The sequence below is a fragment of the Semicossyphus pulcher genome, unplaced genomic scaffold, assembly GCF_022749685.1.
Source record: "Semicossyphus pulcher isolate SPU_LCO1_2020_fin unplaced genomic scaffold, fSemPul1.0.p SCAF_10, whole genome shotgun sequence".
NCBI classification, from domain to species: Eukaryota; Metazoa; Chordata; class Actinopteri; order Labriformes; family Labridae; genus Semicossyphus; species Semicossyphus pulcher.
Genome location: NW_027211604.1, coordinates 21,388,743 through 21,404,912, shown reverse-complemented (window position 1 = coordinate 21,404,912; position 16,170 = coordinate 21,388,743). Strand labels below are relative to the sequence as shown.

Below are 16,170 nucleotides of genomic sequence, written 5' to 3'. Positions count from 1 at the left end.
GAAGGCCACTATGACTACCACTACGGCTACAAGTCCTATGACATGAAGGACGGACCCTACGGCCAGAAGTTCAGCAACACCGTGACCTACTACTACGACAACATGAGCAGCAATGACCTTTTCTCCGTCGACCAGGACCTGCTGAAGGACTACATCAAGAGGCAGATGTGAGTTCAGCTTCTGTCTTATTTGCTTAAACACCAAAACACACAAATGTACAATACAGTTTTCTATCAGCGGCTGTCACACGTGCTGTAGAGGTGATGAGCTCCTCATGTCTCTTCTCTGACTAAACATCAATGGAGAGAACTTTCACAACTCTGATCTCAGCATTGAAACAAAAACTGATAAACACTCGGTCACTAGATGCTTCTGTACATTTGAAGCTGTCTTCAGATATCTCCTTGACATCCAGCTGTTTGTCTAAGGTCATATTAAAGCCTGTGAACTTCTTATCAGACGACAGTTCAGACTCCTAGCCTGCCATCATTTTGTGTAGGCCAGGGTATCTGCAAGTTTATGGTCTTGTAGCAGTGTTCATTTCCTTATAGAAAACTATGACGAAAAATGGTTGTCAATGATCGTTTTTCCATGATGAAGACGAGACGTTGGCCAGCTAAAAATAGATCGTTGATAATACAATTCTGACGACACGTATGTCTTGTTTTCTTTAACGAGACAAGATGGGACTGAAATATTAGTGGTGGGCTGTCGGACATTTAAAATCCATGATGATTTGAAGCCTCAAGCACCAGTTAGAGATAACAGGTTATCACGAAGGTGGTTAGGAAGTTTCTCTGTTAACCAGGCTTTCTGCTTCAGGCTCTGTGCGCGCTCACAGAAAAAGGGGTGTGTTTAACGCCTCATTTGACGCTTCTTCCGCACTAAAAGGAGCGATCATCGGCTGTCTGCTTGGCGATGATGAAAAGTTATCTTTAGATGCTGTGTCATCATGTGACTTTTTATTGACTAAAGCCGGACTAAAACGTTTTGAGTTGTCGTTGACAAAAACTAGATTAAAACTATAAAGGGTAAAAGTGACTAATAAGCATTTTCTGACATTTTTATTTTGAATCTAAAATAGCTCCCAAAATTTACACTGTCTGGAAGACTGTAGCCCTTTTAATCCTGGGGTTCTGTCTCAGCGCCTTAACGAAGCTCCGCCGCCAAACAGCGCATACTTCAAATACACACACGGCGCTGTTCCGCCCTGCCGGCTCCACTGTTTACACAGACGCTGTTATGCCTCTGTTACTAGCTCCGATGCTGGCTCAGAGGCGAAACGACTTCACCCTACCATTCTGCCTCAGTGTGTTTTACATAGAAGACGGAACGTAACAGAGGCGTAATAATCCCGCCTTGAACTAGCAGTGTTAAAAAAGGGCTTGTGAAAAAATGGCTGTAAGAGGTGTTAAAATATCTTCAATTTATTTTTCAAAGGTCTTGAATACTTTCTATGTACGCAATAATGTTGGGCACAAATTGCTGGCAGCAGTGCCTGCCAGCAGCCAGCAGCAGTGCCTATATATACCATGATGCATTGCATGTTTGCAGTTGCAGCCTTGGTCTTGCTCATTGTATTACATCAACCCTTATTAATCCAGTATCAGCTGAAGTACTCTAAACATTGTTTGCACTCATATTTCCTGATGCAATTTCCTCAGATTCTTGTGTAGTTTATTTGCTTGTTTGCAATGAGGTAAAAGTCAGAGATGAGCAATCTAATCTAAAATAATCCGTCGTTCTTTAGCAACTAATCCTTGACAAATAACGGTGCTGCTGCCTGAGGAACAACATATTTTGCAGCTGCATGTAAGAACATTGGCAACAACTGCAGGTGTTTTTTACGCTTCAAACCTAAGTGTGAAAGAGAGAGATAATGTTAGACATCAGCAAACAACTTCAAAGTCTTTCTATAATATGACAGGTATTCGCTGTGAGGAGTCGTGTGCAGTCGAGCCACATGGCAAAGTGAAAGTGTTCTCTGCAGTCAGGCTCTGGCAGATGAAGACGCTGCGTGTTGAAACAGTAGTGTGTTTTTGGCACCTAGCTGAGGGAGCTTAACAGCTTCCTTGTGTGCACTCGGTGCCCCCTTCAGTTCAAATCTGTATCAAGTTACTCCGAGGCTTTCAAAGCCTGTCTGATATTCTGTTTTTGGTTAGTGATTCCAGAGAAGGTATTTGGTTACTTGTTGTGACACACTTGGGTTTTTAAGATCGCATTAATGCAGAAGCCCTGTGTGGTCTCTTCCTGTTTCTTTGTTGTCGTCCTTCTCCTGGCTGCTTCTCTTCTTTGTTTTTCCTCTTACTTGTGTCCCTCCCATGTTTAGATGCAAGGGAGCTGATTCGTCAGTATTTACTGCATAATGTTGACCACATGTCTCTCTCCCTCCTGCAGCGAGTACTACTTCAGCCTGGACAACCTGGAGCGGGACTTCTTCCTGCGGAAGAAGATGGATCAGGAGGGCTTCTTGCCCGTCGGACTTATCGCCAGTTTCCACAGAGTGCAGGCCCTCACCACCGACGTCAACCTCATTCTGGAAGTAAGCATGTCTTTGACTCTCTAATATGTCTTAAAGCAGCGACCAGTGAACCTGGAGAAAGAAAATCTGAGGTGATATTGAAGTCAGAACAATGTTTTTCTACTTGAATTCAATAGAGGAAATTGTGTCTTGTGGAACTGAAATGATGACACCCAAAAATCCCGTGAACATGTTTTCCAATTAATGAAAATATACATTGTGATAGTAATGATCTTAAATCCCAGGAACTTTCCCCAGGAACCTTTTGAGGAACTCTGTGTGTTTCGATAGCAGGAACCAGGGTCTAAATTTAGTCCCAGTGTAATTGATACAAATGACCATACTGGCCTGCTCGTCACGTTTTATTGCCTTCTTACCGCCACCTACTGGACTGGCGGTGTAGTGCAGTTCCTTAATGTGGTTCTCCATACGTCATTGGCCTGATTTGCATAATCTTCCCGGGACTTTAGGCCGCCGTGGAAACGCAGACAACAATGGGCTGCAGGAACCGTTTAGTTCCTGGTACTTTTGGTCAAAAAGCACCTTAACAATACATAAATGTGTCTGTGAATGTCCTTCATGCAGAGATTCTGTTGGACTGTATTTATGTTACTGGGTTGACTAACTGACCCTTGATCTCTCCTGTCAGGCGCTGAAGGACAGTAAAGAAGTTGAAGTGATCGACATGAAGATCCGTCGGAAGATTGACCCGGAGAAATGGCCGCTGCCCGGCCTGGCCTTGCAGAACCAAACACACACCGACTTCTCGCAGCTCATCAACTGCCCCGAGTTTGTCCCCAGACAGCTGACGGAGGAGCCCAGAGGTGAGATAAGAGTCAAACTATGAAAAGAAATCAAGTGTTCTTGATTTTCTTATATTATCATCTGTTAAGATTACTGTTGGAAGTCACATATGAGAAATGTTGTATTACACACAAATACAACATTCTATCAGCGGCTGTCCGACGTGCTGTAGAGGTGATGAGCTCCTCATGTCTCTTCTCTGACTAAACATCAATGGAGAGAACTTTCACAACTCTGATCTCAGCATTGAAACAAAAACTGATAAACACTCGGTCACTAGATGCTTCTGTAGAGCTCGTACATTTGAAGCTGTTAAGATGTCTGCTTGATCAGTGACCAGGAATTTAAAAACCATTCAGTACTTTGATCGCACTGTCCAGCTGTTAGTCTAAAAAAGCCTGTGAACTTCTTGTCAGACTACAGTTCAGACTACAAGCCAGTGTAACGCAACGCACCCCCTTCTACATTCCGACCGGGTTGATGTACCCCCAACCAACGACACAAAAAGAAAAAAAAACACAACATAGCCTATTTATTAAAGGCATCAAGTTTAATTCTGCTCAAATAATCACAGATCACAACAATACACTCTCGCATTCAAAACTGAAACTTCACTGCAACAAACTTACGCACTTCAGTCCTCACTTTTAAAGAGCAAAGGAGACGAGTGAGGGCGAGGAGAAACGCACAGGCGGATCGGCCCGTCATGAGAGAAGATGGGGAACGTGCTGTCATTATTTTCAGACGCATTAAAGAAAAATTGAATCAAGTTTAAATTACAGTTACCAGACATAACATAGTGGTTACGGAAATAAGAACATCAGTAGTCTAATTTGATTCAAACTGCAGTAGGGTTACACACGATGCACCATGTAAACATTAGATTGACACATGCAGAGGCTCAGGAACAGATCGCTTGGACATAAAGCGGATCCATTTGAGGATTTTCAAGTGACAAATCCTGCTTGGTGGTGTAAGTTGTATTTATTTCACCATTACATTTTTCCTCACATGAACCCCACTTTGGGAATCACTGCTTTATAGTTTTTGTCTAGTTTCAGTCAATAAAAAGTCATCACATTTTAGTGGAAATGTTTTCTCTCTCTAAATCAATTAGCCTTTTACAGGTAGCAGAAAGTGGTGTTTTATCATCTGTCAAGATAACAGTTGAAGTCGAATATAAGAAGTGATTTCAAATTTGAAACAAAAATCTTTCCTTCACGTTCTGTACTCCTATAAATTCTCCTCTGTGACCTTGTGTGTCCGCTGCAGGGTCTCCCAGGGTGTCCACGCCGAAAAAGCACCAGAACAGGACCGATTCAGACACCTCCAACCTCAAGACGATGCCCAAAGGCCTCTCCGCCAGCCTCCCCGACCTGGACTCTGAGTCCTGGATCGAGGTCAAGAAGAGGCCCAGACCTTCACCGGCCAGACCCAAGGCCAGCGCAGAGAAGGTGAAACTCAGGGGATCACTGTTTGAAGATGCCTTTTGCAAGCAGATACATGGGTTGCTTTGAAGTCGTAGAATAGTGCAGATAAAGTATTTATTATTAAATGAGCTGTCGAGTGAAAGAAGTAGGATTTCAGGTTATATCAGGACTGGATTTTGTGACAGAAAAAATAGTTAAATAATTGACGATTGATTAAAATAATCATAAACACATTTGTGCTAACAAGTAGCCTTTAGACGTGCACTGTTGATGTAGAACCAGTAAATGATCATGAACACGCCTTTGCAGCCACACGGACCAGTCTTTATGTAGATAACAAAATGAAGCATTTACTACATTTGTCTCTTTTAAAAGATAAATCTATTTAATGCATTAAAATGTCACTTTGAAAAGTACACTTCAATGACCTCCTCCTCCTGTTCTTCTTCCTCCTCCTCCCCCTCCGTCTCTTCCCTCCTCTCTCCTGGGTGCTCGGTGTTGGTTGGCTGATGAAGGCCCCCTCGTTGCAGCAGCAGCAGAAGGAAAAGGACGACATTGTTCGCTCCCCGGTCCCCCAGTCAGGCCCCTCGCCCTGCCCTGCTACCCCAGGAAATAAGGTGAGGGAGAAACATGTGTTTAAGTTACTTGTAAACTAAAGAACTGAAAGTGTTTCTTTGTTCTTTCAGTGCTGCAACTAATGAATTTCATTTAATTTATGTAATTGATTGGCCATTTAGTCTGTAAACTGTTGTGAATTTTGTCTGACCAACTGTTTGAAAAACTAGTTTTTCAATTTACAAGGATATAAAATGGAGAAAACAGCCAATTCTCACATCTGTAAAGCTGGAACCAGATAAAACTTGGCATTTTTAGCTTGATAAGTTACTTACAAGACTTAATAATTATCCATTAATAATCCCTTTTTTTCACCTGTGATCAGGACGGAGCGGAGCCGGACGAGCCAGAGGAGCTGGACTTCATGTTCGACGAGGAGATGGAGCAGATGGACGGGCGGCGGAACACCTTCACCGACTGGTCGGACGAGGAAACGGACGGCGAAATCGACGACCACGACGTCAACAAGATCTTGATCGTGACGCAGACGCCGCCCTACCTGAGGAAGCACCCAGGGGGCGACCGCACGGGACACCACACATCACGCGCCAAGCTGAGCAGCGAGCTGGTCAAAGTGATCAACGACGGGCTCTTTTACTACGAGCAGGACCTGTGGGACGACACGTGCGATCCCGAGTACGCCACCATCAAGGTGAGGTCGCTTCTCATGTTGATCTAAGATTAAAAATGTACAATATGTGTTTTTAATTTTGTTATTACTGCTGAGTGTACAGCCTCCCCAAAAGCATCCCCGAAATTGTCTCAAAGATCATGAGAGTTTTTTTTTGTAACTTGAAAACAGTTGGATGCATAGCTGTTAGCTGTCGCTTTGAATAAGGGTTAAGCGTTCATATCCATTGCCCCTCAGGCATCTTCTTACACATGCTAGTCCGTCAGGTTTTAATGAACTACGTCAGCATCCAGGGCTCGTTCTGCTTTCACAGCCAGAGCTGCACAGCCGAAGTACCTGAGCATGCTCAGTCTTCTTTTTTCTTCTTCTGCAGAGAATATTTAAAACAGCTCCCTTTTAGGATGTCTCTGAACCTTCTTCATCACACAGCCCATAAAGCGCCGTATTTTTTATATTTGTATGAAAAATATATTGAATTGAAATTACATGTTTGTGTAGACCGGATTTCACCCACCGCTGCAAAGTGATTTTGGAGAAATGCCACTACAATCATCACTTTCGTCGCCCTTTCATTGCTGAAATGAACAAATTATCAAAATGATGAAACAAAAATATGTTTCTGACACGTTGATGTCGTATTTTAGCCGGTCGAAAGAAGGTTGACATCAGGTCTTATACCTGAGTTCACTCTGTTTTCAACTAAATTTCAACGTTGAAATCCCTGTTGGTGCTCGGTTCCCGGTTACCTGAGACAGTCAGTAAAAAGCAACACAAACAGCTGCCTACATTTATGCAGACATACAGTACAGGGGTATAAGTTACGGGTATAAGTTGACGAATAATATCACGTGGGTTAAATTAAAGCTTCTGGATATTTGACAACAGAAAAACACTCCAATAAAGCAAATACCTGCGTGTAGCGCCTGAATTAAAGGGAAACATGTTCTACATAGAAACGCAGAATAATAACAATAATTATATTAATGGTCAGACAATGTAAATAATCTTGAGCAAAAGTGTGTCTTTCACACATCTTCCAGTAGAGAGTAGTCTTATCTCTTCTTGAGTAATCGTACAAAAACAATACAAAACAAAATGCATTTAATGTTTTACTGTAATAACTAACAGAGCACATCCTGCCCTTCAGCTGCTACACAGATCTGCTCCTTTAAGGCTGATTAAAGTTCACATAGTTTTCAAACAACATGGTTTAAGTTTTGGCCTGTTGTAAATCTGATTTACTTTAAAAACAAACAAAGAAATTAAATTAAACCGTGCTGCTTTCTCTTACAGAATGAGCACTTTTCATACTTAAGTCTTTGAGATGAAGTTTATGGAATTTAAATGTGTTTCAAACAATTATATGTACCACAAAAGGAGGATGTAGTTCTTCTCATTGATTGAGTTGAACATACATGAGAACCATCTGCGTTTTCCTAAATGACACACCATAAATAGCAGATTGTTTGAAACCAATTTCCAGCTGAATGTAAGCTGATTTTATGTCACCAGCCCCCTGAAGCAGACAAACTTTTAGTTTTTTATTAGTTACAATTTGATCATATAAACTGTTGGTCATGAACCACATAAATCATGAGCCCTCAGCATTGGTTAAAGAGTATTAATCCAGAAAGTCTACGGTTGTCAGTGGAGAGTTTTGGGATCACATGATGTTCCTGAAGGCAACACAATCAAACAACACAACCTGTCGTGAAACACAACTCAAGGCAGCTCTTCTGACAGCTTCCACATCACGTTGGTGTCACTTTGGAGGTTTTTCTGTCTGAGACCAGATGATGTGTGGATTTATTCTTCACTTGGAGCTGTTTCTGGATCTGGAAACAGAAAGTTTTGTTTTGTTTTTGTTGTCGTTGCGGCCCATTGTAGCATTGTTGGGCTCATTGTGGGACGTTCACGTGCTCGCACACATCCAGCTGTGTGTGGAACAGAGCACGCTTCTTTTTTTATAAATAAACCCCGCACACACGGCCTCGGCCTGAGGGGTCGAGCTGCCGGGCTGCAGGGGGAGACAAAGATGGACGCTCACAGATCTGAGGATACTTGGAGGAGTGAAGGGGCGAGTGTGAGTCACAGATCATGACCTTTATAACTAATAATCAAATGTTTGGAGACCGGTACTTCAGGCGTGTGAGTTTTTACAGTAAAGTTGACATTGAGCAGCTTTTGTAGGAGAAGCAGGGAGTGTTTTGTAATCAGGAGGTCATCACTGGTGGAAAATTCAGGGTTAGTGTGTTGATGTAACCGAGCTGGTCGGTGTGCTCGTGTCAGAACAGTAAAAGAGACGTCAGCATGAGGGTGAAAAAAGTGTTTCTGGCAGCCATGTTTTGTTGCTGCATCTCAATCTCCAGATTACTGCAGATCAGGTCCGTTGTTTAATTCTTTAACTTGTATACATCCTCAAAAACAGCGTGTTTAATTTAATTTGTTTTGTCTTTGAAATTCTTGCGCTTTCCTGTGTACTCTGCCTCCTTTTGGCTCATTTCAACATGTATGTTCAGGATGTATCAGCATCTTCTGCTCTCAGCAAACCTTTTTTTTATCCCTCTTTATGTGTTTTATTATTATTCAGCCCTCTACAGATGTTTTCCTACCAGAGTTGTAGGAAGATGATGTTTTCATTCTTTAATTTCTTGTTTCTCTCCTTTTTACAGCAAGAGGTGGAGAACTTCAAGAAGGTCCACCTGATCAGCCGCGAACAGTTCGACTGCCTGACCCCCGAACCCCCTGTCGACCCCAACCAGGAGGTCCCCCCAGGCCCCCCAAGACCCCAGCAGAGTAAGGACACGAAAACAGACTACACACTTGTGACTTTGCTTTGTGTTTTTACAAGGTATATGAGTTTTATTCTGTAGTAAGTCTAAGGCAGGCTTGTAGGTTTTAGTTTAATATTTAATGTTTAATGTTTAATGCTTGTACATAGAGAGCGGAGTTAAACCGAGGTCAAATTCCTTGTATGCGTACATACCTGGCCAGTAAAGCTCATTCTGAGATGGTGATGAGGTAAAAAAAGATATAAAGATACCTGAGGGTTCAAGAAGAAAAACTTATTTCTGTTTCACACAATTATACATTTGTTGTTACCTTTCTCTAATCTCTGCTAGCTTCGTGTGTAAACTGGATACTTATGACTCTACAGATCTTTAATAATTCATTTTGTGGCAAGTTTTAATTCATAAAGCATAATGAAAGGTTGTCCTAATATTCCTCTTTCCTTTTTTATATTCTATTAATCTTTCAAACAGCTCAAAGTGTTTTCCAGTGATGGGCCTGAAGTAGTCTCAAGTTTCATTCAGATACGCCCCTTGCCTTTTACTGTCCCAGACTACACCCCAGCTTTTAAATCAAGTAGCTTTAAAGATGTTATCTTGAATAAAAACAGTAAATACAGAATAAATCCCCCCTCTTACAAAGCTTCTTGTCAGACACATACTCACACACTGCTGTCAGAGAAAAGCCTTCTGACAGCTTCTAAAAGACTGTTACTTTGCTTTTTTTCCACTTAGTGAAAATTTCCATCATGACACCCTCTCTCTTTTTGTTCAGTGATTTTGTTTTTTATTCCAGCTGGCATTAAATGGATCTTTAAAAGCCATAAAACTGTGTTGATTAAACTGAGACACTTGAGTTATTCTATTAAAGTATTAATAACAACTTCAGCGCTCACGTCGGTCCATCATCAGAGCTGTGTGACTCTGAGTTCACACGCTGAGAGTTAAATGAAGCTGTGAAGTGATGTTGTGGTATTTAATTTAATGACTTTAAGAGCTTTATTTTATTATTTGTTAAGTTGAAAGTGAAGCATTTTGAGCATCTTTAAAGCTTTAGTTTGAGTTTATTTCTGCTCCTCAGCTGATCTCGCTCCCTCTCTCCCTTCAGTCCCCACAGACGCTTTGGCAAACAAACTCTTCGGTGCCCCCGAGCCGTCATCGATAGCTCGCTCGCTCCCCACTACCGTGCCTGACTCGCCCAACTACCGCAGTGCCCGGACACCCCGCACGCCTCGCACACCTCACCGGAAGGACCAGACCATGACGCCGCGCTTCTATCCAGTGGTGAAGGAGAGTCGGCCTGTAGATGCCAAGGTAAGATGGCCGCCATACAAGGGCAAAATAAGACCTATTGTGGTGCAATACCTGGTGTCAAGGGACAAAAAACACACCAGTTGATTGTAATTGACCCACTATTTTAACCTTTTAACAGACGCCCAGGAAGAGGAAGACCCGACACAGCTCCAACCCTCCCATGGAGTGTCACGTCGGCTGGGTGATGGACTCCAGAGAGCATCGATCCCGTACTGCCTCTGTCAGGTGAGACCCGCTGCTCTGCGCTTCAGACAGAAGAGCTTAACTGGGATAAATGCACCTCACACTTCACAGACGAGCTACGTCTAATATATGTTCTCTCTGCTCCCTCTCAGCTCAAACGCCAGCCCGTCAGAGGGCACCCCTGTCCTGGGTAACATCGGCTGCACGCCTCAGTCCCTCCCCAAGTTCCAGCACCCATCACACGAGCTGCTCAAGGAGAACGGCTTCACGCAACACGTTTACCACAAGTACCGCCGGCGCTGCCTAAACGGTATACTCACATTTTCTTCTTCTTCTACTTTATAATTTAGCTGTTAAAATATCAGTAAAATCTGGTTCAGAGGCTTTTTTGGGGTTTAAGAAAACAGCTAATCTTATATTTTGAATCTCTCCCCTCTCGACCAATCACAGAGAGGAAGCGGCTGGGCATCGGCCAGTCACAGGAGATGAACACGCTCTTCCGCTTCTGGTCGTTTTTCCTGCGAGATCACTTCAACAGGAAGATGTACGAGGAGTTCAGACAGCTGGTGGTTGAGGACGGGAAAGAAGGATACAGGTAAGAGGTTTGACCAGTGATCGGAGGATGGACAGTGGATATTCAGATATAAGTGGAATTAGTATGTAAGCCACTTCATCCTAGTTTTCAAGTACTTAATCCCCTCTGTGTGTTGCAGGTACGGTTTGGAGTGCCTGTTCAGGTACTACAGCTACGGTCTAGAGAGGAAGTTCAGGCCAGACATCTTTAAGGACTTCCAGGAGGAGACGATGAAAGACTACGAGGCTGGTGAGGAAAAAAACTTAAATTAAGGAGACAAAATGTCGACATATAAACACCACCTGATGAACTAACATGTTTTTTCTACCCTCTGTTCTCAGGCCAGCTTTATGGACTGGAGAAGTTCTGGGCCTACCTTAAATACTCCAAAGCTAAGAACATGGAGATCGACCCCAAGCTGCAGGAGTGCCTGAGCAAGTTCAAACGTCTGGAGGATTTCAGAATCGATGTAAGTAGAAAGCTCAGCGTGAAGTTTGTCAAAGCTGTTCGGTAAAAGTGCTCAACTCTAAAAAGATGCCTGAGCCCGATGAGACTTTAAAAGTTATGTTCACAGTTTGGCAAATAAAAGGGAAACATTTCAGACACCCAGGAATCAAAGAGTCATAAAGTAGCGTCGCCTGGTTCTAGTAAATTTAAAATAGTAGGCCATGTTTGCAAAATCTGTTCAGGGCAAAATCTGATTACTTACCTGCTGCTTTGTTTTATGCACATGCGCTCAGCAGGTTACTAAAGTGTATGTAAAAGCATCCTCAGATTACCAATGTAACCTGGTTTACATGTTTTTTTTTCCTGCTTCCAGCCGCCGATGGAGGAAGGAGGCCGCAGGAGACACTCGTCCAGCGGGGATGGACGTCGCCGGCACCCCTCTCAGCCCACCAGCCGGCCCCACAGCCAGGCCAGCTCCGGCCCCAGCCCCGCCCCCGCCGCCCAGGGCCCCTCAGCCAAGGATGATGCCAAACCCACCAGCCAGAGAGCCCCCAACCCCGCAGCTGACTCCGCATCAGATGCCAAGACACTGAAGTAACTCGACAAACACGCCGAACCGACACGGATCAACTCGACCACATCTGCAAGTCGCTGGTTCTCTCTGCGCAGCAGGAGGGGGCGTCACGCTCGTCTTTCAAGCATGAGAATTTTTTTCCCCCTTTAACAGATATTGATTCAGAAAAAAGAAAAATTTGTTTTAAATTTTTCAGAGAAAAATTACTTTTTTGTCTTCATGAGGCAAGGAACGGATGCGGTGTCAAACACTTTTTTCTTTTACAAATCATCTCCGGTCCACACGGTGGACGGTTTAACGTTGGAAAAACGACCCTGGAACTTTTTGCTTTTTATTTTTTAATATATTTTCCCGTTGACCCCCCTCTCTGTCACTGGGACCCCCTGTTTGATCGTCACTGTCCTGCTGGCTGAAAGATATTCGACTCCTCGCCCAGATCTCAGATTTATGATTATTATTTCTTCGGCATGCAGTGCGACTGGAGACTTGGAAATAGTTTGACTGACACTGAGCATCTGAAACCCCCGCGCTGGAGGCCGAGCTGCTCCTGACATCCAATCGGACCAAAGCGGTTTGAACCAAGCGACTGACATTTCCATCCGCAGAGCCCCCCTGTGCTCTCAGCTGAGGGGCTGGACATTCAAAATATTTGATTTACTTTACGGCTGGACATGGAGGGGGAGGATATTAACGAACCAAATGAGAAAAAAAGAGGAAAAAAGACTCGTACCGACCCCCCAGTATGGATACGCTGATTGAAAGTTGCCTTATTTTAATGGTTTTACTGCTTCTAACTTGTGCCCGCCACCTTCATGTCGAGTGTACAGCATTGAGATCACCCATGTATCCGCTCACCGTGTCCAGCAGAGGCCACTAGGTGGAGCTCTGTCTGCCAAACTGTTCTTTCCCCCCACTCCCCTCCGTCACCTTTTCTGAACTGTCTTCCAAGTGTCATCAGTCTGTTACAAGTCCTGTAATTCTTCCCTGTGTTTGCAAGTCGTGGCTTTTTGTGCTGAAACACGTCAACCTGGTGGAAGTTTGTCGCCTTTTCCCCCTTCAAAAAAGAAAAAAAACTTTAGAGGGAACGAGAGTTGGGATGGAAAAATCCCCCTGATGATCTCCCTTTGGGTGCTTCCTGTCTTTGTCTCTCGCTTCAACCCGTCAAGAAGAGCTGCATCCATCCGTTCATCCATCTGTATGTCATCCATCCATCAGTTGATGACAGTGACGATCAGGACAGGAATCATCAATCTGGATTACTTGAAAAAGCGATGGTTTTTGAGGTTATCGGCCGTTGTTTGCGGCCGCAGGTGCTCCGGGTGGAGACGCTGGCGAGGCTCAGGCGTTTGGCTGACCCCGCCCCCCCTCTTCCCGTTACACACACATCAGTTACAGGCACGAAACAATGATGGGCGTATTCGCACGCAGGTACGGATGTAGCAGCGTGAGCAAGCAGAACACAAAACACACGCACAGCTCGATTTCTTGCCTAAACTCTGGATTGTTTGTTCACTCTCTGTCCCGTTCAGCCGTCTCACTTCCTTCAGTCAACCGTGTGGATGATTTCAACCTTTATCCATTTGATGATATCAAACCGAAGAGTGATTCTTTTTTCCTCCACTAATGTTAATGTGAATTTGACAGATGAAGAGAAATGATTTCAGCTCCCTGCTACTTGTTTTGTTTATAGAAACAGATTATATATTTGCCTTACACGTGTATGTACTCTAACTTTTTTTTTTTTAATGGTCTCATGATTATCTTTTAATGCTTTTTATTTCAATTTGCAGTGTTTCTAGCGTTGTTGTTGTTGTTACGATGGAGGCGGGGTTTGTGTCAGGCTGTTTAAAACCCTCTGTGGATTTCAGAAACGGGAACATGATTCACATCACAAAAGGGAAAGTCGACATCAGGGCGTCAAAAAAAACTCAATCTGTGAGCTTCTAGTGTTTCACGTTGAAATCATTTTCTCCTTTTTCTTTTAGGAAAGATTTCTTTGCCAAACTGATAATGCAGCATTTCCAACAAGAAACTTTAATGTGACTGAAACTATTTGTTTAATCTTTCCAGTTTTTCCGTAAACACTACATCTGTAACGTAAAGAAATGCATAGAAATGATGATTTTGGGTTCAAAACTAACGAAACAATTCATGCTATTCTGGGAGAAAAAGTCTTAAAACACATGGAGGTCCAGATGAAATGACCCACAACTTTCTGTTAGCGTACTACGATGTTTGTTGCAAATGTTTTGCTCCCGATTGACGAGCTTTTACTGTGAAACAGCGCAGTCACGTGACAAGAAGCCTGACAGTTTGAGGTGAAGCTGTTTCTGTTTTTTTGTCCTTTTCTGTATTAATCAGCCTGTTGGTTGATGTTCCAGCAGAGTGTCCTGTCAGTGTTTCTGTTCTTCAGTTCCTTTTTTTCTAAATCCAGAATAGTTGGAAACATAAAAATGCAAAGCTGTACTTGTGTTCTTTCATGTTTTTGTTGGTTTATCTTCAGGGAGATTTGGATCATTTTCAGAGGCTTACCGTTGATGCATCAAAAGTGTTTACTGGAGGTTTAAAGATGGAAAAATAAGAGCTACAAAATATTCAGAAGTGAAAAAAACTTTGTGCATTTCCCAAAAACCAGCGAAGCCTTTGAACTGGTGAGCTGGTGTGTGTGTGGCTGCAGACATGGCAGGCTGCCAGTAGGGGGCCTTCTTCCTGGGACAGTCACATGATCCCACCCTCTAATGTGATCATCACCTGTCACTGGACACTTGTGGGTTTCAGGTGTTTTGGGAGTTTTCAGCCTTCTCTATCCGCAAAGAGCTGCTGCTAGCTGTCCAAACAAACTCTAGGGGGCGCCGCAGCCTCCGCTCGTCAGTTTTACACGGACTTGGCCAGCTGGCCGGACACTGGAGAGATGAGTGATGGACGAGGAAAGAGAGGGAGGAGCAAGAAGAGATGAAAGAAAGAGATCCCAGCTGGGGTTTGTGATGTGGCTCAGAGAAATATGGCTGGTTATGCTGTCTGCAGACTGAAAAAAAGGACAAAATTCCATAAAGCCATATGAATAAGATATAACTGTATATGAACCATTAAAATAGTTCATTGCATTACTATATCCTAGGCTTGTCATGAGGAAAAAAAGATGAAAACAAGGAAAAAAGGAACAAAAAAATATATAAAATGGAAAAATGTAAAATACTTGAATGAGATCTTGTATTATAACATTTAATATTCATAATATCTGCTTTGTAGGCTGATGTGATTCGCTATTAGTGTTATTTGTAATTTGTAGTAATTATGCTTTTCCTTAATAAAGAAAAAAAACCACAAAACGGACAAAAAAACCTTAAACACAACGACTTTGAGTGTTTATTTTTGTGCGTGTGAGAGAGTGAATGAATGAACTCTGCAATGACGCACAAAAGTCGGGTCGTCTCTCAATCGAAAGGTTGGTGGTTCGATCCCCAGCTCCCTCAGTCTACATGTCGAAGTTGGGCACTGAACGCGAAATTGCTCTCGGTGGTATGGGAAATCATGTTCCTCAGGACGTGGAGTGATTTTAATGACTCTGCCATACTGGTATTTTACGTAGCTTTTTTTTATATGACGTGTAACTATAGTTACATACATTTCCTGTCTCCGCCGGAGTGAGGGGAGTTTGTCTCAAAGCTCGGCGCTGTATTTAATCCCTTCACCGAAATGAAGGGTGCTCCGTTCAGCTGCGAGTGTGACGTCATACGGAGTCCACTCCGTGACGGAGTGGGAGTGGAGAGGGTCCGGTTCGGGAAAGGCCCCTAGTCAAAGAAATTTGAGTGGTTGCAAGGCTAGAAAAGTGCTATATAAGTGCAGTCCATTTAACATTTACATTTCTATTTTACTTAGCGCAATGCCCGTACATCAGTATGCATACAGCAGTTTAAAGCTCCTGTAAGGAGTTTTTCTGAAATTAAACCAGATCATCAGCAACATGATTGATTATTTCTATATAGTTATTTTTAATGCCTCAAGCTGCTGGCGGGGGTGTAGGTGTCAGAGGAAGCGATTAACTCCACGCTGCCTTTTTTTTACATTTTCCAGGGCAAAATTTAAAGTGAGTGATACATATGACTGTTAAAGAAAGCAGGATGAGCTTTTTTGTTAAAAACCACCACAGGACAAAATCAGCAAAGAGATAAGAGGTACGGCTTTGTCCACAGGGGGCGCCAAAATCAACACAAACCAGAAGCTTGAAATAGATATGGTGTTTTTGGTTTTGTTTACTTTGTGTTGTGTTTTGAAGTCACAGAAAATC

At 43.1% G+C, this 16,170-nt stretch overlaps 1 protein-coding gene across 2 annotated transcripts in view; it reads left to right on the top strand.

Moving 5' to 3' along the window:
• The window catches only part of larp1 (La ribonucleoprotein 1, translational regulator), a 56,628-nt gene extending 41,418 nt beyond the window's left edge, over window positions 1-15,210 (top strand). For both annotated transcript variants that reach the window (XM_069667963.1, XM_069667962.1), the window contains 14 exons: window positions 5-167; window positions 2,398-2,542; window positions 3,171-3,345; window positions 4,598-4,779; window positions 5,271-5,372; window positions 5,696-6,022; window positions 8,674-8,797; window positions 9,899-10,104; window positions 10,223-10,329; window positions 10,440-10,597; window positions 10,738-10,882; window positions 11,001-11,110; window positions 11,203-11,330; window positions 11,682-15,210. In XM_069667963.1, coding sequence (XP_069524064.1) covers window positions 5-167; window positions 2,398-2,542; window positions 3,171-3,345; window positions 4,598-4,779; window positions 5,271-5,372; window positions 5,696-6,022; window positions 8,674-8,797; window positions 9,899-10,104; window positions 10,223-10,329; window positions 10,440-10,597; window positions 10,738-10,882; window positions 11,001-11,110; window positions 11,203-11,330; window positions 11,682-11,906 — 2,297 coding nt within the window. In that variant the 3' untranslated portion in view covers window positions 11,907-15,210. The remainder of the gene's footprint in view (window positions 1-4; window positions 168-2,397; window positions 2,543-3,170; window positions 3,346-4,597; window positions 4,780-5,270; window positions 5,373-5,695; window positions 6,023-8,673; window positions 8,798-9,898; window positions 10,105-10,222; window positions 10,330-10,439; window positions 10,598-10,737; window positions 10,883-11,000; window positions 11,111-11,202; window positions 11,331-11,681) is intronic.
• Window positions 15,211-16,170: the final 960 nt, after the last annotated feature.